General features: G+C 32.2%; 3 protein-coding genes across 4 annotated transcripts; all 3 read right to left on the bottom strand.

The window, feature by feature from the left end:
• Positions 1-291: 291 nt before the first annotated feature.
• On the bottom strand, positions 292-16885 carry LOC132185704 (F-box/LRR-repeat protein At3g58930-like). Of its 2 annotated transcripts, XM_059599478.1 has the most exons (3): positions 16823-16883; positions 1489-1546; positions 292-1372 (listed from the first exon to the last, which is right to left on the bottom strand). In XM_059599478.1, the coding sequence occupies exon 3, from the start codon at positions 1322-1324 to the stop codon at positions 515-517; it is 810 nt and encodes a 269-aa protein (XP_059455461.1). In that variant the 5' UTR covers positions 1325-1372; positions 1489-1546; positions 16823-16883; the 3' UTR covers positions 292-514. The 2 variants fall into 2 exon arrangements, 1 of the variants encoding a protein (XP_059455461.1); XR_009440628.1 differs by lacking the exons at positions 292-1372; positions 1489-1546 and adding an exon at positions 16531-16706 and having other exon boundaries at positions 16823-16885.
• Positions 7480-11191, bottom strand: LOC132184582 (FBD-associated F-box protein At3g52670-like). Its single transcript, XM_059598271.1, has 4 exons — positions 10628-11191; positions 9323-10512; positions 8996-9181; positions 7480-7876 (listed from the first exon to the last, which is right to left on the bottom strand). The coding sequence occupies exons 2-4, from the start codon at positions 10463-10465 to the stop codon at positions 7640-7642; spliced, it is 1566 nt and encodes a 521-aa protein (XP_059454254.1). The 5' UTR covers positions 10466-10512; positions 10628-11191; the 3' UTR covers positions 7480-7639.
• On the bottom strand, positions 14094-16334 carry LOC132185447 (uncharacterized). Its single transcript, XM_059599220.1, has 3 exons — positions 15534-16334; positions 15201-15395; positions 14094-14297 (listed from the first exon to the last, which is right to left on the bottom strand). The coding sequence occupies exons 1-3, from the start codon at positions 16332-16334 to the stop codon at positions 14094-14096; spliced, it is 1200 nt and encodes a 399-aa protein (XP_059455203.1).
• Positions 16886-25503: the final 8618 nt, after the last annotated feature.

Genomic DNA, 25503 nt, shown 5'->3' with positions numbered 1-25503 from the left:
GTTTCTCTCAATTCTTTTGAAGCAATCAAACTCTTCACAAAGTAAACAAAAACAAATGTTAGATTTTTATAAATATGATACTAATTTATGTACAAAGTAACAAAGACTATCAAACAAAAAAAAAAAAGAAAAAGAAAAGACAAACAAATAAAAAAAACTAGAATACCTTGGCACAACTAGCATCCCAAGCCAAAAATTTCGGATGATTTAATTTTGCGAGGAACTCAAATCTTTTTAACATCCAAAGGATTGATTCTGAAAGGAGTATATTTGTTAAAGTTGAGTACAACTTCCAATAGAGTCCAAGTGTTGGAAGAAAAGGTTATAACATCATCACAATACTCAAGTCTATGAAAGTTAAAAGAGTAATAATGTTAACTTCAACCAACTTTGCGCAATAACAAATTGTCAAACTCTTCAAGTGATCACTTGAAATCTTAATCCTTTTCAACATATTGCAATAACATAGCTCCAAGCTCTGAATGAGTGGATGTTTAGAAAGGACATCGTGCAACTATTTGTCTATCACAATATTTGATGGTAATAGTAGTTTCTTTAGATTTGGTGCGTCAATCTGAAAGCTCTCAAGATTACGACTATAGAGCAATGTAACCACCATGAGTCTAGGAAGACTTGGCACATGTATATTTTTCAACCCGTAACATTGTCCAATTGTTATCTCTTCTAATGCAGGACAACCAGAAATTAGAGTTTGGAAAATTTGGTCATTCATATCAACTCGCTTCAAATCCAACTTTCTCAAAGAAGATAAATTAATATCACTGTAACATGACTTCAAGCTACCCCCAGACAACTTCAATTTAACTATTGATTTTGCTGTTAGAACACTCTCAGGCACTTGATAATCGTCAGGCTCCTCTTCACTGTCATAGAAATAGGACTTTAAGTCCAGATTCAACTCTTTTACATTGCATTCAATTGCATAGCCAATCCAACGGTTTGCAAGAACATAATCCGGTTCAAGCCTTACCAGAATTTTAAGATTAAACTTGTTTAATCGTAGCTTTTGCCTACAACGGCTTACTAAAGTTCTCTCCACAAAATAATTGAACTTCTCTCTCTGTTCAATCCTTATCATGATATGCTGCTTTTTCTCATTGTCAGAAATCGAGTACCAACCTCCGTAGAAATATGACCTACAGAAGTTTGAATTAAATTCTGGAATGGGGAATAAAGTCCAGACCTTTTGCCAGATCTTGGACAATATACTAAGTTGAAGTGTTCTTTTCAAGGGCATGAATGAGAGAATGTGTTCCATAACATGTTCCGGCAACACTGACAGTCGGTCAATTTTGTGCTCCATAAGGTTGAATTAATCTTCCTCCACAAACAAACTCGAAAAAAATAAATCCTAGTATTCCATAAAAAGGAAAAAAACAAAATTAAATTAAAAACCTCATGACGAACAGGCCAATTGCCAAGAGTAAAATTGGGAACAAACTAAATAGAAATCAGAGGAAGACAAACCTTTTTCCCAAGCACGTGTCAGGCGATTGAAGGTTGGTAGAGAGAAGGAAGACAAAATCTTTTTGCTTCAACGGCGGCAGAGACGACGTCGGCAAATTTGTGAAATTTCAGAACATCCACAAATTGTCTTGCGAAGGAGACTAAACTTGTAAAGACTATATATATATAATCCCATTGACGCTTTTACCTGATTATGCACGCATATTTACAACTTTGCCTTTTAAATTTTGAGGCCCAGCCCAAACTCTTGTGAATCGGGTCATGGTGTGAGAACTACGTATGATGCCCGTTCATTGGATATTGGGCATTTTGGATGTTTAGGCAAATTGGCTGAGCCCATGGGCTTAGGAGCAGAAGCTGGATTTGGATTTTGAAATTGCAAAATTGAAAGCTAAGATTTTAATATAAAAGATTGTTTTTTTTTTTTTTTAAAAAAAAAGGAAGTGCTCCTAAAATAATTTTTTCGAAATTTTACCTCATTTCTAATATTCCGGAATCCAGACAAACCAAATCAGGCGGCTGGCTGCTACAAAATTTGTTTGAAATTTAAGCCTATTTTTTGCTGAATATTAACCATTGAAGGGCGTTTTTGCATATTTGTTTGAAGGGTCTAAAAATGCGTTTAATACTTAAAAAACTTGTTTAAAGAAAAAAATACTTGTTTGGTAAAAAAAATTAAAAATGCTTTTAAGGTTCAAAAAAGTTCAAAAATGTTCAAAACGCACTTTTGGCAAAAACTTGAAAATAATCGAATCTTTTACAGTATATATAATCAATCTTTCATGCCTATTGGAAACGAATTTCAGGATCCTTTGAAGCTTTGTAGATAGATAATGCAACTAATTCCAAGATATGAAGGGATGCTTTGTACATAATCGAATATTGGCTACGTTTATTAATGCTTTTTTAGATCGGATAAAGAAACGGTCAATATTTCATCCATTTCTGTTTGATATTGGGGATTCTTCATTCAATAAGGCTCCAAGTATTAGGAGGGCTAAAAGCTCATTACCCTAGTGTGATTTAACAACTTTACAAACACTAACCTTAGTTTCAATTTATATTGTAGATGGTACCGCACTTATGACTAAAAATGAATATGGTACTTCGATCCATATTAACGAAAATCCACATCAAATGATTCAAAAACTACCACACGACCATTTGCATCATTAAAAATTAAAAAAACTCATTAAATATTAAAAAATATTATTATTTCTGAAAATGGTGACTCGAGCCATCCCTTAAGGCCAGCGAGGGAGTGGGTGGTTCGGCTACCTACAAATAGTAAAATGGGATTGGGGGGAGGGGTGGTTCGGGCATCTTCATTTGGCTTGGCGGTGGTTAGGCCACCCCAAAAAAGGCCAAAAGAGGGGGGGGGGGGAGGGAGGGGGAGTGAGGTTGCTTTCCTTGGTGGCCAAGAACCCCGCATACAACCGGTGTGGGGGTGGCTCAATGGGTCTTTGGGTGATTCATCCACCCCTAAAAGGCCAACCCTTAAAATTATTTTTAAAGGGTGGGCCACCATCACAATCACCTCCAAGGGCTATGGGATGGTTTGGTATCTAGGAGTAGTTGAAGCACGCCCATAGCCCTTAGAACCACCCCCAAAAGGCCAACCCAGAAAAATATGTTTGGAGGGTTGGCCAAGGGTGGCCGAAACCACCCCAGGCCAAACGACGGTGGTTTCGGCCACCCCCAAGGCCATGGAATGGTTTGGCCACTCCCTGGTTGACCATGAGGGGTCCAACCAACCCCATTGCAACTTTTTTTTTTTTTTTTTTTGGAATGTGTTTTAAAAATATTTTTAGTTTACTATTTTTTTTTTTTAATGAGTTAAATGGCCATATGCCAGTTTCTTGTTGGTTTGACGTGGATTTTCGTTGATTTTATTGACGGAAGTACGATTTCTATTTTTAGCTATAAGTGTGGTACTATCTACAATATGAATTGAAACCGAGATATACAGAAATAAAGTATTTAAACTATGTATACTAAAATGGTATTTAGCAAAAATATCATGGTCTGATGCATGATATTTTCAATGAGGAGGAAGCAAGGCTTATTTGTGGAATGACTATTTGTCCACGTAGCCAGAAGGATCAGTTAGTCTGGTTAGGGACTAACAACGGTCAATTCACGGTTAGGAGTGCCTATAAGGAGACTCTATTTTGGGTAAAGGTATGTGCTCTAATGCCTCTGTTTTACCAGTTATGTGGAAGAAAATGACTTTTTAGTTTAGTAACTTTGTTTGAAGCAATAAAGAAACAAAGCATCCTAAAAAAATAACAGTATTAGAAGAAAGTTTCTAAATTCTAATGAATGAATATTTGCAATATGTTCCTTGAAACATATATTGGCATCTCTCCACCTTTCTATCCAAAGAATCTCTAGAAGAGGAGAAATCCATAACAAGGCATCCACAAGTTCGATGATGTTATATGGATTGCGTACTTTTAGCTTCAATTGCTTGACATTATATAATGGGGATTGTACTATTTCTCTCAATTCTTTTGAAGCAATCACACTCTTCACAAAGTAAAAAAAAAAAAAAAAAATAAGACTATAAAAAATAATTTAAAAAAAATAAGAGAAAAAAAAAAAAAAAAAAAAAACTAGAATACCTTGGCACAACTAGCATCCCAAGCCAAAAATTTCGGATGATTTAATTTTGCGAGGAATTCAATCTTTTTAACATCCAAAGGACTGATTCTGAAAGGAGCATAGTTGTTAAAGTTGAGTACAACTTCCGATAGAGTCCAAGCGTTGGAAGAAAAGGATATAACATCACCACAATACTCGAGTCTATGTAAGTTAAGAGTAAGAATGTTAACTTCAACCAACTTTGTGCAATAACAAATTGTCAAAACTCTTCAAGTAATAACTTGAATCTTAATCATTTTTAACATATTGCAATAACGTATCTCCAAGCTCTCAATGAGTGAATGTTTATTATTTAGAAAGGACATCAAGCAACCATTTGTCTATCACAATGGTTGATTTTAATAGCAGTTTCTTTAAATTTGGTGTTTCCATCTTATAGCTCTCAAGTTTAGGATTACATAGCAACATAACCGCCACGAGTCTAGGAAGACTTCGCAGATGTATATTTTTCAACCCGTAACATTTTCCAAATTGTTATCTCTTCTAATACAGGACAACCAGAAATTAGAGTTCAGAAAATTCGGTCATTCATATTAACTCGCTTCAAAACCAACTCTCTCAAAGAACATGACTTCAAGCGACCCCCACACAACTTCAACTTAATTATTGATTTTTCTACTAAAACACTCTTAGGCACATCATAATAGTTAGGCCTCTCATCACTGTCATAATAATAGGACTTTAAGCAAAGATTCAACTCTTTTACATTGCATTCAATTGCATAGCCAATCCAACGATTTGCAAGAACAAAATCTGGTTCAAACAGGACCAAAAATTTTAAGATTAAACTTGTTTATACCTACCTTTTGCCTATACCGGCTTACTAAAGTTCTCTCCACAAAATAATTGAACTTCTCTCTCCCTTCACTCCCTATCGTGATGTGCTGCCTTTTCCCATTGTCTGAATTCTCGTACAAATCTGACCTATAGAAGTTTGGATTAAATTCTGGAATGGGAAATAAAGTCCAAATGTTGAAGTATTTTTTTCAAGAGCATGAATGATAGAATGTTCTCTATCATAGGTTGCGGCAATTCGGATATCCTGTCAATTTTGTACTCCATAAGCTTGAATTAATTTTCCTCCAAATTAAAGAAGCAAAGCGAAAGACTGTGCTAGCACGATATAATATATAATTTAGTCAGCTAATGCAAATTATTGTTGTTACTGAAAGCAAATTCCTTTTTCTTTGCTAACTTTTATGTCCTTTTTTTTTTCTTCTTCAAAACAAATACGTTTATAAAAATAATTTTCAGGAACACCTTCTTACGTTTAAAAACAAACGAACAAACGCATCCTAATATTCCATGAAAAGGGAAAAATTAAAAGTAAAAAACCTCACGAAATTCACGAGAAATTAAAACCCTACGAGAGTGATTTTACATGAAAAAAAAATTAATAATAAATAAATAAATTAAATATTTCCGTTGACGCTTTTACTTGATTATGTACGCTTATTTACAGTTTTACCTTTTAAAGTGTGAGGCCCAGCCCAAATGGGTATTTGCCATTTTGAAAGTTTTGGCAATCGAAAGAAGCTCGAGCATCACTAAAGAACTGGCCGATCTCATGGACCACAAGGCCCTGAAGCTAGCTGGATTAAAGTGGCAGTGCGAGACTTTTTGACAACTTTTCACAGGGCCACAAACAAAGGTTGCATTTAAAATTGTAATTTCATAAGAATAATCTGCGTTTTTAAAACATATCGTAAAATGTAATGTATTTAGCATTGTGGTTTAAAAAACATTTAATCTAAAAATAAAAAATTTACGATTTCTATAAGTAGGTTAAGAGGTGCTTATTTGAAAAAACTTCAAATTTAAACAAAAATCATGATTTGGCATAACAAATATTTGATAATATATATATATATATTAACTTGTTTTACTAAACATTTTTACGATTTTTAAAAAAGCAATTTCTAAAAACAAAATTTTAAAGTCGCACTTATTGAAATTGCAATCCTAAACGGATCCTAGTACTCTTTTAGGGGATTTGGATTTCTGTCAATTTTTTGCTCGAATTGTTAGCCAAGTTCATCTCAAGACTCTTGCCTACGCTTCATGAAAGGTTCATATTACCTTTCTTGTAAGTACTTAAAGATTGCAAAACATCAAATCTCAAGACTCTCTCCCTCTTGTGTAAACATGTCAAAAACAAACATCAAATTTCATGCCACTCGGTCCATGTCAATTTTTCGAAATACCTTAATATTACATTTTATAGATTTAGTGGTTCATCTGCTCACAACTAGTTTGAGAAGTGTTTTAAGTTTTGGGTAAAAAAAAAAAAAAGCTTTTTTCCAATCAAGAATAAACAATAAATATTGCTTTATGTGAAACCACAGAAGAAGAAAAATTAAAGAGAAAAAAATGTTGGAGTTAAGACTCCTGCTTGGCAGCAACCACTACTATATACGGCCGTGCCAAACAATCCCGGTGACCAATGTGGGATATTCAAAATTAAAAGAAAATAGTGCAATTTGAATAATAAGGCGAGTTTTAATCTCTTATACAAAATATTGTCTCCCACTTATATAATAAGTTTTGCAAAGAGAATTCAGTAATTTTGTCCTCAAGATACATTAATGGTTCAATTTTACAAATTAATATGACAATCTATTATTAGTGAAATAATGAAGTAAAAAATTAGATCGAAAGTATCAGTTAATTCAACATGAACAAATAGCTCCACTGCCACAGACACAATACACAATACTTCCCCTAAAATTAATTTAGAACCGTTTTTGGGAATACTTTACAAAGGATCTCTGAATTACTGAGCGTTTTGAGAAAACTCCCTAAATTTCAAAAACTCTCAATTTCATCTCTCCAACTTTCAATTTAATGCAATTTACACTCTCCAATTTTTGCCGTTAAAACCTAATGAAAACCCCTAAAAAGACAAAATTACCATTCAATTTTCATTTTTTTTGGAAAAAATGACCACAAGGTACCCAACCGTAGGTCACCTTGTGATTTTTTTTTTTTTTTTTTTTTACAATAAATTTATTTATTTATTTAAAATTTTTAATTTGAAATAAAGGGTAAATTTGAAATTTTATGAAAAATCTTGGGTATAATGGTTATTTTATCACTTTTAACGTTTAAAAATTGATAAAGGGAGTAAATTGCATCGAATTGAAAGTTCCGGAGTTGACATTAAGAGTTTTTAAAATTTATAAGATCTTCTCAAAACGTGGTGTAATACAATCTAAAGTGAAGTTTCACCATCTTTTTAAGTACTTAGAACATAAGATTGATAGTTACTAAGGTTGTGAAATAAACACCACAAATTTATTATGTATGACAAGTTGGTAAAAGCTTAGATAAATCTTACAAAACATTCAGCCTCCTGCAATATTTTTATTTAGAGTAAAAATAAATATTAGCAAAATTGAGTCAAAACATTGTACAAGACCATTTAAATAAAAGTCACTATTTGGGAGACAATTTCAAAGAATTATGCATTATGTAAAAGAAACTTATTTTAGAATCTTTTCATATGCACATTATCTACCGTTTTTGATCTTAGCAATCTTCTATATTGAAAGCTCTCTAAGATTTCAGCATTCTTTGAAAAATATCTCTTTAGAGTCTCTTTTTCGATAGCTCCTCCATAATTTTCAATTTGGACAGTCTTTAGACAATGCCGCCAACATAGAATTGGAAGAAGTTTGCAACAACTATGATTTTTCAATTTGTAAATACGATCTTCATAGGAGAACTGAAATAAATAAGAGCACACGATTAGGAACACTAAAAAAAAAAAAGAAAAAAAAAAAAGCCATAAAATAGGTATAAGAAACAAAAAAGGTATTTGAAATTGAATTTAGAAATGTGAAAACATGATCGCAATAAGAATCATTTTTTTTATTATAAAAAATTCATTAATGCATTGTAATACCAACATTAAATTTTAGCATCTAATGTTAGGTGATACAAATGCTTGAAGTACTACAATTTTTACTATAACCATTTACAAACTGATGTGGCAATTTATAATTGGTGAAATAATTAAGAGAAATTGATAAGCCATATTCAATATTTAATTATTTTACTAGTTCCACATTAATTCTGAAACAACTTAGTAATAAAAGCTGTAATATCCCTAATACCACTCTAAAATAATTATCACTAAAGTACTAAAATTCTAAACAACAATGAATTGTTACAAAATAGGAGATGAACACGACATGGTAACAACCTTAAAAGTAAAGAAAATAAAACAAGTTTCATTAGAAAATGATTGCTTCATAGATGGTATAGTTGAATGATATAAAACTCAATTTCTTTTTTTTTTGGATAAGTAATAACTAGTCTTATTAAAAGCGTAAGGCGCCTCAAAGTACACCGGAGTATACAATAAGATCACCCTACTAGAAAGGGAAAAACGAATAAGAAAATCATTATAACTAATCAACACCAAAAAAACATGCGCAACAGTCGAAAGGTACAAAGTATGAAAACAAGAGGATAAAATGTCTTCCAAGGACCCCTCCAAGTCCTCAAAACACCTAAATGACATAAGACTCAATTGATAAGCCCAATCCCTCTTCTTCCATTGGGTCTAATTTTATAAACCCATGAGTAATGCTAGACGTAGGACTCTTGTCCTCATTTTAGCTTCTAAAGATGATGTGGCTTTCAAATCAATATAAGATCAAAATCTAATAGTGATCTATCTCAAATCTCATTTAGCTTGAGAAGCAAAGAAAAAAAAAGGAGAATGACTTTTTATTTTGGTAACTTTGTTTGAAGCACTAAAGAACCAAACCATCCTAAAAAATAACAATATTAGAAGAAAGTTTCTAAATACTCATAAATGAGCATATGCAATACGTACCTTGAAACATATATTGACATCTCTCCACCATTCTATCCAAAGAATCTCTAGAAGAGGAGAAATCCATAACAAGGCATCCACAAGTTCGATGATGTTATATGGATTGCGTACTTTTAGCTTCAATTGCTTGACATTATATAATGGGGATTGTACTGTTTCTCTCAATTCTTTTGAAGCAATCACACTCTTCACAAAGTAAACAAAAACAAATGTTAGATTTTTATATATATGATACTAATTTATGTACAAAGTAACATTGACTATCATAAAAAATAAAAAAAAATAAAAAAAAAATTAAAGAGAAACAAATAAAAGAAACTAAAATACCTTGGCAATAGCATCCCAAGCCAAAAATTTCGGATGATTTAACTTTGCAAGGAACTCAATCTTTTTAACATCCAAAGGAGCATAGTTCTTAAAGTCGAGTCTTACTTCCGATAGAGTCCAAGCATTGGAAGAAAATGATATAACATCACCACAATACTCGAGTCTATGTAAGTTAAGAGTAATAATGTCAACTTCAATCAACTTTGTGCAATGACAAATTGTCAAACTCTTCAAGTGATCACTTGAAATCTTAATCATTTTCAACATACTGCAATCACGTAGTTCTAAGCTCTCAATGAGTGGATGTTTAGAAAGGACGTCGTACAGCCATTTGTCTGTCACAATGGTTGATTCTACTAGTAGTTTTTTCAGATTTGGTGCTTCCAACTTAAAGCTCCTAAGTTTAGGACTATAGAGCAATGTAACCGCCACGAGTCTAGGAAGACTTTGCAGATGTATATTTTTCAACCCGTAACATTTTCTAATTGTTATCTCTTCTAATACAGGACAACCAGAAATTAGAGTTCGGAAAATTCGGTCATTCATATCAACTCGCTTCAAAACCAACTTTCTCAAAGAAGATAAATTAATATCACTGTAACATGACTTCAAGCTACCCCCAGACAACTTCAACTTAACGATTGATTTGGCTGTTAGAACACTCTTAGGCACTTGATAATCATCAGGCTCCTCATCAGTGTCATAGAAATAGGACTTTAAGCAAAGATTCAACTCTTTTACATTGCATTCAATTGCATAGCCAATCCAACGGTTTGCAAGAATATAATCCGGTTCATGCATGACCAGAATCTTAAGATTAAACTTGTTTAATCCTAGCTTTTGCCTACAACGGCTTACTAAAGTTCTCTCCACAAAATAATTGAACTTCTCTCTCTCCTCCCTCTTTATTGTGATTTTCTGCTTTTTCTCCTTGTCTGAAATCTCGTACGAATCAAACACATCTGATAAATCTGACGAATAGAAGTTTGAATTAAATTCTGGAATGGGGAATAAAGTCCAGACCTTTTGCCATCTCTTGGACAATATACTAAGTTGAAGTGTTCTTTTCAAGGGCATGAATGACAGAATGTGCTCCATAACAGGTTCCGGCAACACTGATAGTCGGTCAATTTTGTGATCCATAAGGATGAATTAATCTTCCTCCACAAACAAACTCGAAAAAACAAATCCTAATATTCCATAAAAAGGAAAAAAAAAAAAATTAAAAACCTCACGACGAACAGGCCAAGAGTAAAATTGGGAGCAAAATAGAAATCTTATAATTAAAATCAGAGGAAGACAAACCTTTTTCCCTAGCACGTTTGGGCCGTGGCACGTGTCAGGCGCTCGATGGTTGGTAGAGAGAAGGAAGACAAAATCTTTTTGGCTTCAACGGCGGCAGAGACACGACGGCGACAGAATTGTGAAATTTCAGAACATCCACAAATTTTTCTTGTGAAATTTCAGAGACACGATGGCGGCACGGGGCGGGTATTAAAATTGGTACCCGAGACCCGGCTTCATTGGACAGTACCCTCCGGGTCTCAGGATTTGCGGGGCGGGGCGGATACTTCGGGTTTGTGCGATCGGGGCGGGTCTTCTTCTTCTCCTCCTGTCTCTCTCTGCTCTCCCTCTTTTTTCTTCTTCTTCTTCTTTTCTTTCTCTTATTGGTTTTTTTCTCTCCTCCTGCGTGCTGCCGCTGCTGCGCCTCTTCTCTCCCTCTCTCGTCTTCCTCTTCTTCTTCTTCTTCCTGCGTCTCTCCCCCTCTCTTCTCTTCCTGCAAATCCTAGTCTCAAATCCTCTGTTTCTCAATCCTATGCTGTGACGGCATGAGGAAAGAAAGAGTATAAGAGAGATAAGAGGGTTTTAGGTTTTTTTTTGGGTTGGGTTTGCGGACGGGGCGGGTCGGTACTCGATAATTTAAAATATCTTACCCACAATCCTTTTCCAACCCGGACAGGTAGTTAAAATTTCAACCGAATTCGCAAATTTCACAACAATGAATTGTTACAAAATAGGAGATGAACTTGGTAACAACCTTACAAGTAAAGAAAATAAAACAAGTTTCATTGGAAAATGATTGCTTCATAAATGGCATAGTTGAAACTTAAATGATATAAGACTCGATTGATAAGCCCAATCTCTTCCATTATGTCTAATTTTATAAACCTATGAGTAAAGCTAGACGTAGGACTCTTGTCCTCATTTTAGCTCTCAAAGGTGATATGACATTTAAAATCAAATATAAGATCAAAATTTAGTAGTGATTCATCTCATTTATCATGAAAAGCAAACAAAAAGAAAAAACTAGAATGACTTTTTACTGTAGATATTTTATTTGAAGAACTAAAGAACCAAAGCATCCTAAAAAATAAACGTATTAGAAGAAGCTTTCTAAATTCTCATAAATGAACATATGCGCAATACGTACCTCGAAAGATATACAGTCATCCCTCCACCCTTTTGCTATCCAAAGAATCTCTAGGAGAGGAGAAATCCATAACAAGGCATCCACAAGTTGGATGATGTTATATGGATTGTCTACTTTTAGCTTCAATTGCTTGACATTGTATAATGGGGATTGTACTGTTTCTCTCAATTCTTCTGGAGCAATCACACTCTTCACAAAGTAAAAAAATAAAAATAAAAATGATAAAGTTTTATAATATATGATAATAATTGATGTACATAGTAACACAAACCATCAAAAATAAATAAATAAATAAAAGTAGAGGTAGAATCAAATAAAAGAAACTAGAATACCTTGAAATTGAGAGTATCCCAAGCCAATAATTTTGGATGATTTAACTTTACAAAGAACTCAATCTCTTTAACTTTCAAAGGATAACAGCTTTCAAATTGGAGTCTAACTTCCGATAAAATTCAAGTGTTAGAAGAAAAGGATATAGCATCACCATAGTACTCGAGTCTATGTAAGTTAAAAGTAATCATGTTAACTTCAACCAAGTTTGTGCAATCACAAATTGTCAAACTCTTCAAGTGATCACTTGAAATATTAATCCTTTTCAACATATTGCAATTACGTAGCTCCAAGCTCTCAATGAGTAGATTGTTAGAAAGGACGTTGTGCAACCATTTGTCTGTCACAATGGTTGCTTCTAATAATAGTTTCTTTAGATTTGGTGCTTCCAACTTAAAGCTCAAGTTCAGGACTATAGAGCAATGTAACTGACATGAGTCTTGGAAGAGTTCGCACATGTATATTTTTCAACCCGTAACATTGTCCAGTTGTTATCTCTTCTAATGCAGGACAACCAAAAATTAGAGTTCAAAAAATTCAATCATTCATATTAACTCTCTTCAAAACCAACTCTCTCAAAGAAGATAAATTAATATCACTGTAAGATGACTTCAAGCGACTTCCAGACAACTTCAACTTATTATTGATTTTGCTATTAGAACACTCTCAGGCACATCATAATAGTCAGGCCTCTCATCACTGTCATTGTAATAGGACTTCAAGCAAAGATTCAACTCTTTTACATTGCTTTCACTTGCATAGCCAATCCAACGGTTTACAAAAACATAATCCGGTTCAAACAGGACCTGAATTTTAAGATTAAACTTGTTTATACCTACCTTTTGCCTATACCTGCTTACTAAAGTTCTCTCCACAAAATAATTGAACTTCTCTTTCTCTTCGCTCTTTATCATGATATGCTGACATTTCGCGTTGTGTGAAATCCAGTTCACATCCCCGTAAACATATGACCTATATATATATATATATATTACCTGATTATATACGTATATTTACAATTTAGCCTTTAAAAGTTTGAGGCCCAGCCCAAAGGAGTATTGGCCATTTTGGATATTTTGTCAATCGGAAGAAGCCCAAGCATCACTAAAGAATTGGCCAAGCCCATGGGCTTAGGCACTGAAGCTGGCTGGATTCTGGAGGCAGACAATCCAGATTCCCATCAATTTTCTGTTCGAATTGTTAGGCCCAATTCATCTCCAGCCTCTCGCCTATACTTCTTGAAGAATACTTCACCGTCTACATAGATAGACTTTTCCTTCAAATTGGGTTGATGCTTGGCAGCAGCCACTACGATGGTCGTGCTAGACAATTCCGATGGGCCGATGGCGAATGTGGGCTGCCAGATGGATTTAGTGATGAGAAGTGCAACACATCTCAAATTTTTTTTCCCAAAAGTTAGTTCCCAAATAATGTGTCACCATCTTATCATATTTATTATTTTGAGAAATGTGTCACCAATTCATGAGATAGTGACACATTATTTGGAAACCAACTTGTAGAACAAAAATTTGGAATGTTTAGCATTTCTCTTTAGTAATCACTGAAAATAGTCGGATGGGATCTTGAGCTCATGGGTGTTGAAAATTGAATGTGGGATATTCATAATTAAAAGAAAGTATTGCATAATATTATATGGGAATGGCTACAAATTGATCAATAAGGCGAGTTTTAATCTATCTCTTAGACAAATATTGTCTCCCACTTATATAATATATTTTGCAAAGGGGACTTGGTAATTTTATACTCATAATACAATATTATTCGAATATAGTGTGTAGATTCCAAATTCTAAACGCTATCTCAAACAAGAAAAGTGTAATAGCATAAGAGAAGTAATTGTTCGAATTTTTGAAATCATCATTTTAGATAGAATTTTAAGTGTAGTTTTTATCTGTTGAAACATAGTTTCTAATTGTTAAAAAATGACGGTTGGAAAAGTGATTATAAATTATAAATCGAACCAAAAAATTTGCAGTGCATTGAATTTCGTTAAACATGCATCCTCATACAATATTCGAAGCTCTCTAAGATTTCAGCATTTGTGGAAAAATAATACTCTAGAGTCTCTTTTGCGATAGTTCCTCCGCAATGTTCAATCTTGACCGTCTTTAGGCAATGCCGCCAACATAGAACTGGAAGAAGTTTGCAACAATTATGTTTTTTCGATTTGTAAATATGATCTTCATAGGAGAACTGAAATAAGAGCACATGATTAGGAACACTACCAAAAAAAAAAAAAAAAAGTATTTGTAATTGAATTTAGAAATGTGAAAACATGATCACAATAAGAATCATTTTTTTAATTATAAAAAATTGATTAATGCATTGTAATACCACCATTAACTTTTAGCATCTAATGTCAGGTGCTACGAATGAACCACAAAAGATCAAATTAGAGCTATAGTGCAAAATAACGGAAAATGTTTGGGGTACTAAAAATTTTATTATAAAATCTTTTACGAACTGATATGGCAATCTATAATTAGTAAAATAATTAAGAGAAATTAATAAACCTTATTTTTTGTTTGATTATTTTACTAGTTATGAACTACCACATTAATTTGTAAATAACTTAGTTATAAAAGTTGTAATATCCCTAGCACCATTCTAAAATAATTATCACTAAAGTACTAGAATTCTTCACAACAGTGAATTGTTACCATATAGGAGATGAAGACGACAAGGTTACAACCTTATAAGTAGAGAAAATAAAAGAAGTTTCATTGGAAAATGATTGCTTCATAAATGGTATAGTTGAATCTTAAATGATAAAAGACTCAATTGATAAGTTCATTCCTTCTTCTTCTATTGTGTCTAATTTATAAACTTATGAGTAATGCTAGATGTAGGACTTTTGTCCTTCTTTTATCCCCCAAATCTAATATGACTTTTAAAATCATTATGGGATCAAAATCTAATAGTGATCTATCCCAAATCCAATTTAGCTTGAGAAGCAAACAAAAAGAAAAAACAAGAATGACTTTTACTTTAGTAACTTGATTTGAAGCACTAAATAACCAAAGCATCCTAAAAAATAAGAGTATTAGAAGAAGCTTTCTAAATTCTCATAAATGAATATATATGTGCAATACGTACCTGGAAAGATATATTCTCATCCATCCTCCATTCTATAAAAAGAGTTTCTAGAAGAGGAGAAATCCATAGCAAGGCATCCACAAGTTTGAAGATCTCATAACACCCACGTCGATGATTTACTTTTAGCTTCAATTGCTTGACATTATACAATGGGGATGGTAGTATTTCTCTCAATTCTTTTAGAGCAATCACACTCTTCACAAAAAACAAAAAAAAAAGGATAGATAGATTTTCATAATATATGATAATAATTGATGTACATAGCAACACAAACCATTAAAAAAAAAAATTAAAAAAAATAGAAGGAGAATCAAATAAAAGAAACTACAATACCTCGACACGGAGAGTATTCCAAGCCAATAATTTCGGATGATTCAACTTTGCGAGGAACTCAATCTTTTTAAGATCCAAAGGAGCAATTTTAAATTTGAGTCTAACTTCAGATAGAATCCTAGCATTGGAAGAAAATGATATAACATCACCACTATACTTGAGTCTATCTAAGTTAAGAGTAATAATGTTAGCTTCAACCAACTTTGCGCAATGACAAATTGTTAAACTCTTCAAGTGATCACTTGAAATCTTAATCCTTTTTAACATATTGCAATGCCGTAGCTCCAAGCTCTCAATGAGAAGATGTTTAGAAAGGAAGTCGTGCAACCATTTGTCTGTCACAATGGTTGATTCTAATAGTAGTTTCTTTAGATTTGGTGCTTCAATCTTAAAGATCTCAAGTTCAGGATTATAGAGCAACGTAACCGCCATGAGCCTAGGAAGACTTCTCACATGTATATTTTTCAACCCGTAACATTGTCCAATTGTTATCTCTTCTAATGCAGGACAACCAGAAATTAGAGTTCGGAAAATTTGGTCATTCATATCAACTCGCTTCAAAACCAACTTTCTCAAAGAAGATAAATTAATATCACTGTAACATGACTTGAAAATAGCCCCACACAAATAGAACTCAATTATTGATTTTGCTGTTAGAATACTCTCGGGCACCGCATAACTGTCAAGCGCGGCTTCACTGTCATAGAAATAGGACTTCAAGCAAAGATTCAACTCTTTTACATTGCATTCAATTGCATAGCCAAGCCAACCTCTTGCAAGAACATAATCCGATTCACGCATGACCAAAACTTTAAGATTAAACTTGTTTAATCCTAGCTTTTGCCTACAACGGCTGACTAAAGTTCTCTCCACAAAATAATTGAACTTCTCTCTCTCTTCACTCTTTATTGTGATTTGCTGCTTTTTCTCATTGTCATAAATCGAGTACAAATCTCTGCCATAGAAGTTTGAATTAAATTCTGGAATAGGGAATAAAGTCCAGACCTTTTGCCAGATCTTGGACAATATACTAAGTTGAAGTGTTCTTTTCAAGGGCATGAATGAGAGAATGTGTTCCATAACATGTTCCGGCAACACTGACAGTCGGTCAATTTTGTGCTCCATAAGGTTGAATTAATCTTCCTCCACAAACAAACTCGAAAAAAATAAATCCTAGTATTCCATAAAAAGGAAAAAAACAAAATTAAATTAAAAACCTCATGACGAACAGGCCAATTGCCAAGAGTAAAATTGGGAACAAACTAAATAGAAATCAGAGGAAGACAAACCTTTTTCCCAAGCACGTGTCAGGCGATTGAAGGTTGGTAGAGAGAAGGAAGACAAAATCTTTTTGCTTCGACGGCGGCAGAGACGACGTCTGCAAATTTGTGAAATTTCAGAACATCCACAAATTGTCTTTACAGAGTTTTATGTTTTTGATGTATGTACTGCGTACAAAATACGTAGTGCAATTCCTGTATTTATAAACTCATAGGATATATAATTTGTTTAGATATCTACATCTAATTCAAATATATAATCTAATCCTAGTGTTCTATTGCTACAAGAGAATTATGATAAGATTGTTTGATTATATCTTCATTTTAGACTTTATCTTCATTTGAAATTCTAATTGGATGCTTATCTTCGTGTGATTCAATAGTCTTGCGAAGGAGACTAAACTTGTACTATATATAGAATCCCATTGACGCTTTTACCTGATTATGCACGCATATTTACAATTTTGCCTTTTAAATTTTGAGGCCCAGCCCAAACTCTTGTGAATCGGGTCATGGTGTGAGCACTACGTATGATGCCCATTCCTTGGCTATTGGGCCTATTGGGCAGTTTGGATGTTTAGGCAATCCAAAGAAGCCCGAGCATTAGTAAAGAACTGGCTTAGGATCTGAAGCTGGCTTTGGATTTTGAAATTGCAAAAATTGAGAGCTAAGATATATATATATATATATATATATATATATAAATTGTTGCTTAATGAGTTATGAGTGATATATATTATCATGCCACTTAACCAAGTTATTTGATATTAAAATGCAATCCATTGTTTAATTTATCTAATTTATCTAATTGATCTTAAACTCTTGAAATGACAAATAATTACTTTTCATAATTTTTTTTTTATTAAAATTTTGTTTCTCTTTATAATTAAAACAATATTTGCATCTTTTTAGGAATATATATATATATATATATATATATATATATATATATTATTGTCAATCTCAGGTATGTTATTTGTTATTTGTTATTGTTTGTTTTCTTTTACTAATTCATTTTTTTGTTGATTTGTTAGATTAATAGCTTTCAGGATTAATGCATTAGGATAATTTGCTTGAGAAAGGTTTATTTCTCAAAGTAATTTGAAATTGACATTCTAGATTTTTGTGCTCGTTATGTTGAAGGATGAGGTTGTCATCAACCGGATCATATTACAATAGAGCATCATTATCATTTTGACATATTCAATACTACTATAAACTTTCAATTGCAAGAGCTCAATAGTAGATTTGGTGAAGAGACAATGGAACTCTTGACACTTAATTCAGCTTTGAATCCAAATGATACTTATAAATCCTTTAATATTGATGATATATGTAGTTTTGCATAGAAGTATTATTCTCTTGATTTTTCTGAGTAGGATAAAATTATTTTGAGATTTTAGTTGAAGCATTTTGAAGTTGATATGTTTAATCATTCGGAATTACAAAGATTGTCTTCCATTGCAGACTTATGTCGAAGATTGGTAGAGACAAGAAAATCATATACGTATTATCTAATTGATAGATTGATTCGTCTTGTTTTGACTCTTCTAGTGTCTACACTCTACAACAATTACCTAACGAGCATTCTCAACTATGAAAATTGTTAAAATAAGACTTCGTAACAAAATGAAGGATGAGTTTTTTGCGGAGAATTTAGTTGTTTACATTGAAAGAAAATTTCCAAAAGTTTCAATTCAGATGTGATACTTAATGATTTTGTTTCTCTAAGAACACTTAGAATGCAATTGTAGACATTTCATATTTTGTATTTTTCTTTATTTTTGTACTATGGCCTACATGTTAACTGATATATCAATTTTGCATATATTTATGAAGTCTCATAGATATGCTTTTTGTGATACACATATTGTGTTATAATTTATATTTTGAATTGTATTTACCATATTATAATAAAAATATAATATATAAAGAGAACCAAAAAAATTATTTTATCATTATATTTTATTATTTTATTTTCACCTCTATTAAAATAAATTCCTAGATCCACCACTAGGTGTACCGAAAGGCTTCCATAGTTGAAATTTAAGACTATTTTTGCTGAATATTAACCATTGAAGGGCTTGTTAATTTGGATGTACATTTGAAGAGTCTAAAAGTGTGTTTAACACTCAAAAAGTTCGTTTGAAGAAAAAAATACCAATTTGGTAAAAAAAATAAAATTTGAAAGCGTTTTTAAGGGTCTAAAAAGTTCAAAAATGATCAAAACATACTTTTAAGAAAAGCTTAAAAATGAAGCTTTTGCTATAAAGCACATTTTTTACTTAAAAGTTAAATATGCTCGAAGTCTCAATAGTAAAGCATTCCAACAGAATCAGATTCTACATTATTCAATTCATGCCTTAATGTTATGGAATTAAAGTTACACCCCAAAAGTGATCAGTATTCAATTTATGCGTAATTGCAGCTACATAATTAGTGTTGCGCATTAAACGTAATAGACCAACCATTTGGGCAAACGTAACGAAGGAACCAAACGTAATACTGCCAATGAAGACAATAATATTAAAAGAGAAAAAAAAAGAGAGAAGAAGAAAAAGAAATTTTTTACTTTTTGGGCTCTATACATTTGGAGATGAATTATGACAAAAGGTATATTTGACATTGGCTAAAGTGCTTGTTTTTTTTTTTTTTTTTTTTTTTTTTGAAGTGGGCTAAAGTGCTTGTTAAATGGTATTTTTGCTCAAATTTTAAATAATGGAAGCCTATGAGATGGGCAAGTGAGAAAACAGTAACCAAACATGTGTTAAATTTAACATAGTAGGGATTATGATTCGACAAGTTGGGGGATGAATGAGGTATTGGCAAATGCCATAGTATATATAATCGAATCTTTCATGCCTATTGGAAACGAATTTCAGGATCCTTTGATGCTTTGTACATAGATAATGCAACTAATTCAAAGATATGAAGGGATGTTTTGTGCATAATCGAATATCGGTTTTGTTTATTAATGCCTTTTTTAGATCGGATAAAGAAACCGTCATTAGTTTCATCCATTTTTGTTTGATATTGGGGATTCTTCATTCAAAAAGGTCCCAAGTATTGGGTTCTTATTCCTTGTTCAATTGGGATTCCAATTTGTCTCATAGAATTGGTTTTTGGTTCTAGAATATGTTACTTCTTCTTTAAGCTATTTGCTACAGTACTGAATATCTTTTCTTGTTCTTTTTGCTTTCTATTTTAATGGATTATCTTCTGTAAGTTGACACTTCTAAATTTGCCATAGATCATGAACTTTGCCAGGAAGGAAGGCCTAATTCATGATGCCAAATGGAGTATATATTAAAAGTTGACAAGAATGTGCTTATATTTAGATGGAAATACTTTTATTTTCAAAAATGATACTATATGCTCAGAGTCACAGGCTACTAATTGTTTTGTTTTTTTTTTCCTGATTTCTTGTGATCCGAATCAATTTGATTAGTGAATACTTTTTTTGGGGAATTTTAATTTTAAAAAGATCTCTTTTGATGAGAATTTAATTTAATAAAACATATTGTCTCACAGTTTATAATGACACTTGTCACTTGTGTGCCCATAAGGGTATATTTATGAGTAACACTAAAACCACTTTTTTTTTTTTTTAATCTCAAAATGATATTACAACATTGGCATGTTAATTTCAACTAATTCTTTGATCCGTCATTCTTAAATAATAATAATAATAATAAAAAAAAAAATCTAAGGATTGGTTGTGATTGACACATCAGTATTATAAGATAATTATATAATAAAAATATAATTTTTAGCATTACTCTATAATTATAGAGTAATGTTATATACTATATTATTATCTCATCACTATCTCACTATGCTCATGTAGTATAACATTACTCTTTATTATATAGATTACAAACTTTAAAATGTAGAGTGCAACTCTCCATTCTGAACTAAGTAATGATAAATACAACACCCCCCATTTCACTGAGTTGATATAATAGTATTGAACAACCATTAAATCAATCCCCGTTAAAAAATAAATAAATAAAAATCCATTAATTCCGCCCTATTGGCCTTAACTTCTCTTGCCTTGCCTTCATGTATATTGTTATTTTTTATCAAACAAACCCTCAAATATAACACTTTTTACGCTTTTATTTTTTATTTGATATGAGCAACCAAGGAAGGGAGTGAGGGAAAGGGATTTGAACCGATAAACTCCCCGCTTCATGAGGAATATATAATTTTGAGTCGATTGAGCTACCATTGAGGACATAATTTTACAATTTTATTTAAAAATACACTTTTAAAATGTGAAATTACATAACCAAACATGCTCTTTCAATGATTGCATCCCAATTTACGGGAGGTATAGAGTACAATGGATAAATTTATTTCACAATTTTTAAGAAAATGAAATCCATTTCAAATTAACTATCTGCAATTAAGAAAATGTGATAGACCTGTTTGATTAGGTATTCCATTGTATTATTAAAAGCTTTTTTCTTATCACACGTGAGACAATGCCTACCACGTTATACATGTTTGAAATGGTTGCAATATTGTATTACTTTTATATCATATTATATATAATATAATATCAATTATATATCAACACAAAAGCTACTGCATTTATGCTGACTAGTACCAAAATATCCTCGGCATCGTTAATTTTGGCTAAAAAAATATTTTAATTAGATCCTGTAGAAAAGCTTTAGTATTTGTGGAGTAATTTTTTTTACGGTCTATATTTAATTTTACTTTTTTTTTTTTTTATACTAAGAATTTAGAATTAAATATGAATCTATTAGAGCATCTACGCATTGATAGTACTTTTAGAGTAATGGTAGAAGTCTCATTTGTGTCTTTCAAAAAATAATGTAGATTTTAAAGAGAAGTGCTAGAGAGCTAAAGAGATGGAGCCAAAATTCTTTCCAAGTTCCCAAAGAATAACTCAATCGGTTGTGGGTCACGCCTAATGAAGCGGAGATCATTAGTTCGAATCTCCTCTCTCCCTTCCCCTTTCTGTTGTGTGGACATATAAAAATAAAATAAAAATTCTTTCCAAACTGACGTGACAAGAAATTTTTTTTTTTTAAAAAAAAAAATTCTAAACAACCGGTCTGGGGTGTTTAAAATTCTTGCTACGTCAGTTTGGAAAGAATTCCGACTCCTTCTCTTTGGCTTTCTAGTACTTATCGCTTTTAAAATTACCATTGGATTTGTGATAAATCATTATTGATTTTTTTTTTTTTTTTTTTTTCACATATCTGCACAAGGGTAGGGAAAAGGGGGAAAATACTAACCGAAAACCAATTCCGTTATTCTTAAAGATTTGTAAAAACAAAACTTAATAAAAGCAAATAAAACTTCACCCCATTGCTACTAAAAACAGATTTATAGACTATACATTCTTATTTAAAAACGAAAATACAATAACGAAAACCCAACACACCCTCACGCGTTCCATGAGCCACTGTTGGCCAACCACACAGCTAAAAAGCACCCTAATGATCATTGACACACACACCCTAGTCGATTTATGGTGAGGGCATGAAAAAAAAGGGGAAGGAGAAATGGAGCGGGGAGAAAGGAGTCGTAACTCCCTCTCAACATAATCAGATTTGAAAAAGAAACATGTTTTGAAAATTCAAGCGTCATGGACATTCAATTCAATTAATGTTATATCCCAAAAGTGATGGACATTCAATTCATGCGTAATTGTTTTATAGAGCACATTGAAGCCAAAAGATACCCTTTTTGATATCAGACAATAATCCTCACATCCATTATCTTTCTGGATATGTCTATCTCCACATCCCAATTTACTTTAACCATTTCGGACAGAGGAGCCAACCACTTCATCCCCAACTCTTATAACTTGGCCAAAATATATATTTGGTCTTTGAATTATGTCCCGAATTTTAATTTTATCCTTATCCTTATCCTTATATCAAGTGTTTTAATTTAGTATATATAATCTTAAAGTAGAAAATAGAATACAAGTGCAAAGAGTATCCAAGGGATACCTCAATCGGCTGTAAACTACGCTTCATGAAGTGGATGTCACTAGTTCGAATCACGTCTCCCCTTTTTACGGATTTACGTGGGGACGAGCTGGGGGCGGGCACCCCTAGTAAAACAAAATTAAGAAAAATTTCTTAATTCAATTTTTAATTTTTAGTTTGTTGGGCTTCTGGTATTTTTAATTTTTTTGATTTGTTGCGCCCTTCACTCAGTTGATTGTGCAGCATGCTGTTAATTTTTAGCTGTTTGATGTCTGTGGGTCGGTCAGTGCGTGTTCGATGTTTCTCTCACATTCTTTGTGCATTGTCAATGACTCAATTGTCATAAACAAGAAGTCAAGAACTTGGTTTCTCTCATTCTCGTGTAACGTGTTTGAAGTTTTTCAAACTTTTTCTAATCTTTCCCTCTTTGGCTGGTTTAGTTTCTTGGTTTCATATTAAAAAAAAAAAAACAATAATAATAATAAAAAAAAAAGTCAAGAAATTTAATGTTTATTTATCAATACTTGGCATTTTCCTTGTCATAACCCTACCGAGTAAGTTGAGAGTAAAGTTTATAATTAAAGTCATTAAGGCCCTAATTTGTCCTAGTTATGACAGCGCCTTTAATTTGTTTTGGTTATAATTTAGGCTTTTTAATTAAGATATATCTCTCATTTTCATTATTTTGTTTCTCTAAGGTCGCATAGAATGCAATTTTAAGCACTTTGTATTTTGTATTTTCTTTTACTTTTATACTAGTGCCTACATGGTAATTGATATATCAATTTAACATATATTTATGAAATCAAATAAATATGCTTTTTGTGATACATATATTGTGGTATAATTTTTTTTTTAATTGTATTTACCATATTATAATAAAAAAAATATTTTATCATTATATTTTATTATTTTCTTGACGCTCTTGGTAAAATGAATTCCTAGATCCGCCACAATATATATATATATATATATATATATATATATATATATAAAAATTAAGATTTACTCTCAAAATTGGCACTATACATTAAGGGTATGCCCGTAGTTTTAGTTGAACTTGGTGGATGCTTTACTACCGGCCTGACTCCCGTAAAGTTGGCGGACCCCTCATGGGCCGATGGGCCATGGCCTAATGGGGAGTAAAAAAAGATTTAATGACGCGGTCGTGTTCGAAGGTCCATTCGACGTGATATTACTGTTTTGCCAGCGGCAGTGCGGCTGCTTTAGTTCCGCGTGTTCGCTTTCTAGCTTTCCACGCTCCCTTGTTCTGGAACGTTGAAATTTCCACGTGAAAAATGGTCCGTTGCGTGAAAGTCTCCCATTAAAATTCCAGTGTTAAAGTCTACACGTTATAATCTAATTTTGATTCAATTCCTACGTCCAAAGTTTTGGATTAAATAATATATTAATATAATAATATTATCTTACTAGATCTCGCAAAAATACATAAGAAAGAAGTGATTGTGTGGTCACCCCTAAATCTCCTACAAGCCAAATGCTCTTAGAATAGATTAAGTCGTGACTATTCTCTCTCTCTTCACTTTTTTATTTCTTTTTTTTTCTTTTAATATGAAATTTAGTGATTTGTTGATAAATAATTTTTAATGACGTGACATTTATGACGTGCCATCGATGTACTAATTCATCATGAAATACTGTTGACATGGTGACATTGATTATGCTTATGCATGTGTGTATACACGTGCCACAAACCTATAGGATATGATGTAGCATTTCACCAAAAGAGTCAACATAATTGAGACAAAAAGAGTGATTTAATAAGAGTAGATTAAACTTTAAGGATTGATTTGATTAATTTTAAAGAAGTGATTTGATAAAAGGTTAAGCAATAGGAACTCGGGACTTATACAATCAAAAGAAGTGAATACAAAGTATATACATGTATAAAAAAGAATTATTCCTAAATTTATTTTGATTCTTAATTCTACTTCTATGAGAACCCACGATTTTTGACCGCATGATTTTTTCGGTTAGTAATTTTATGGTCAAAATTTAACAACTACATTATTTAAATTTTTTAAACGGCGTCCCCATTGTTTGCACAATTAAATGCAATAATATTAAATTTTAATTATAAAATAGTTCATTTATATTTATTTTAAATAAAGAGAATCATATTCTCCCTTGACAAGAGGGTGCATGGAAGAAATGGTCGGTGCCTAATTCTGTTCCCTATTGGGCATGTCAATGGTAGAATTGAATGACCCTTAGGACTTTGAAAAAAAGGGTATATATTGCTCTAAATTCTAATTGTTTGCAAGATTATAGAAAAAGTAGTCATCCAATAAATTCGTTTGAATCTCTCTCTCTCTCTCTCTCTCTCTCTCTCTCTCTTCAAATGTACCTGTCCTTATTATGGTCTCAGTTCAAATGACTCCCAATGTTTCCCAAATTTTATTTTTGTTCTTTTACTCTTCAACATTTGCTTTAATAATTTATCTGAATTGTCAATTTCTTACAGACAACCTTCTTAAAGAAACCAAAACATGACAAGTAGAATTAATTATCTTTTTTTAACTGCGATTATGTTTGCTAAAAAGTTATTTTATATTTTTAAAACAAAAATATTAACAAACAACTCAAAATACAAATGACAACTAAAATTAATTACCTTTTTGTACTGCAAATCTCCGATCCTCATGACAAAAACTTTCATTGTTTCATCTTATTTGGAAACTTTTCTTATAACAAAAT

The sequence above is a fragment of the Corylus avellana genome, chromosome ca6, assembly GCF_901000735.1.
Source record: "Corylus avellana chromosome ca6, CavTom2PMs-1.0".
NCBI classification, from domain to species: Eukaryota; Viridiplantae; Streptophyta; class Magnoliopsida; order Fagales; family Betulaceae; genus Corylus; species Corylus avellana.
This window is presented reverse-complemented; position numbering and strand designations above follow the sequence as displayed.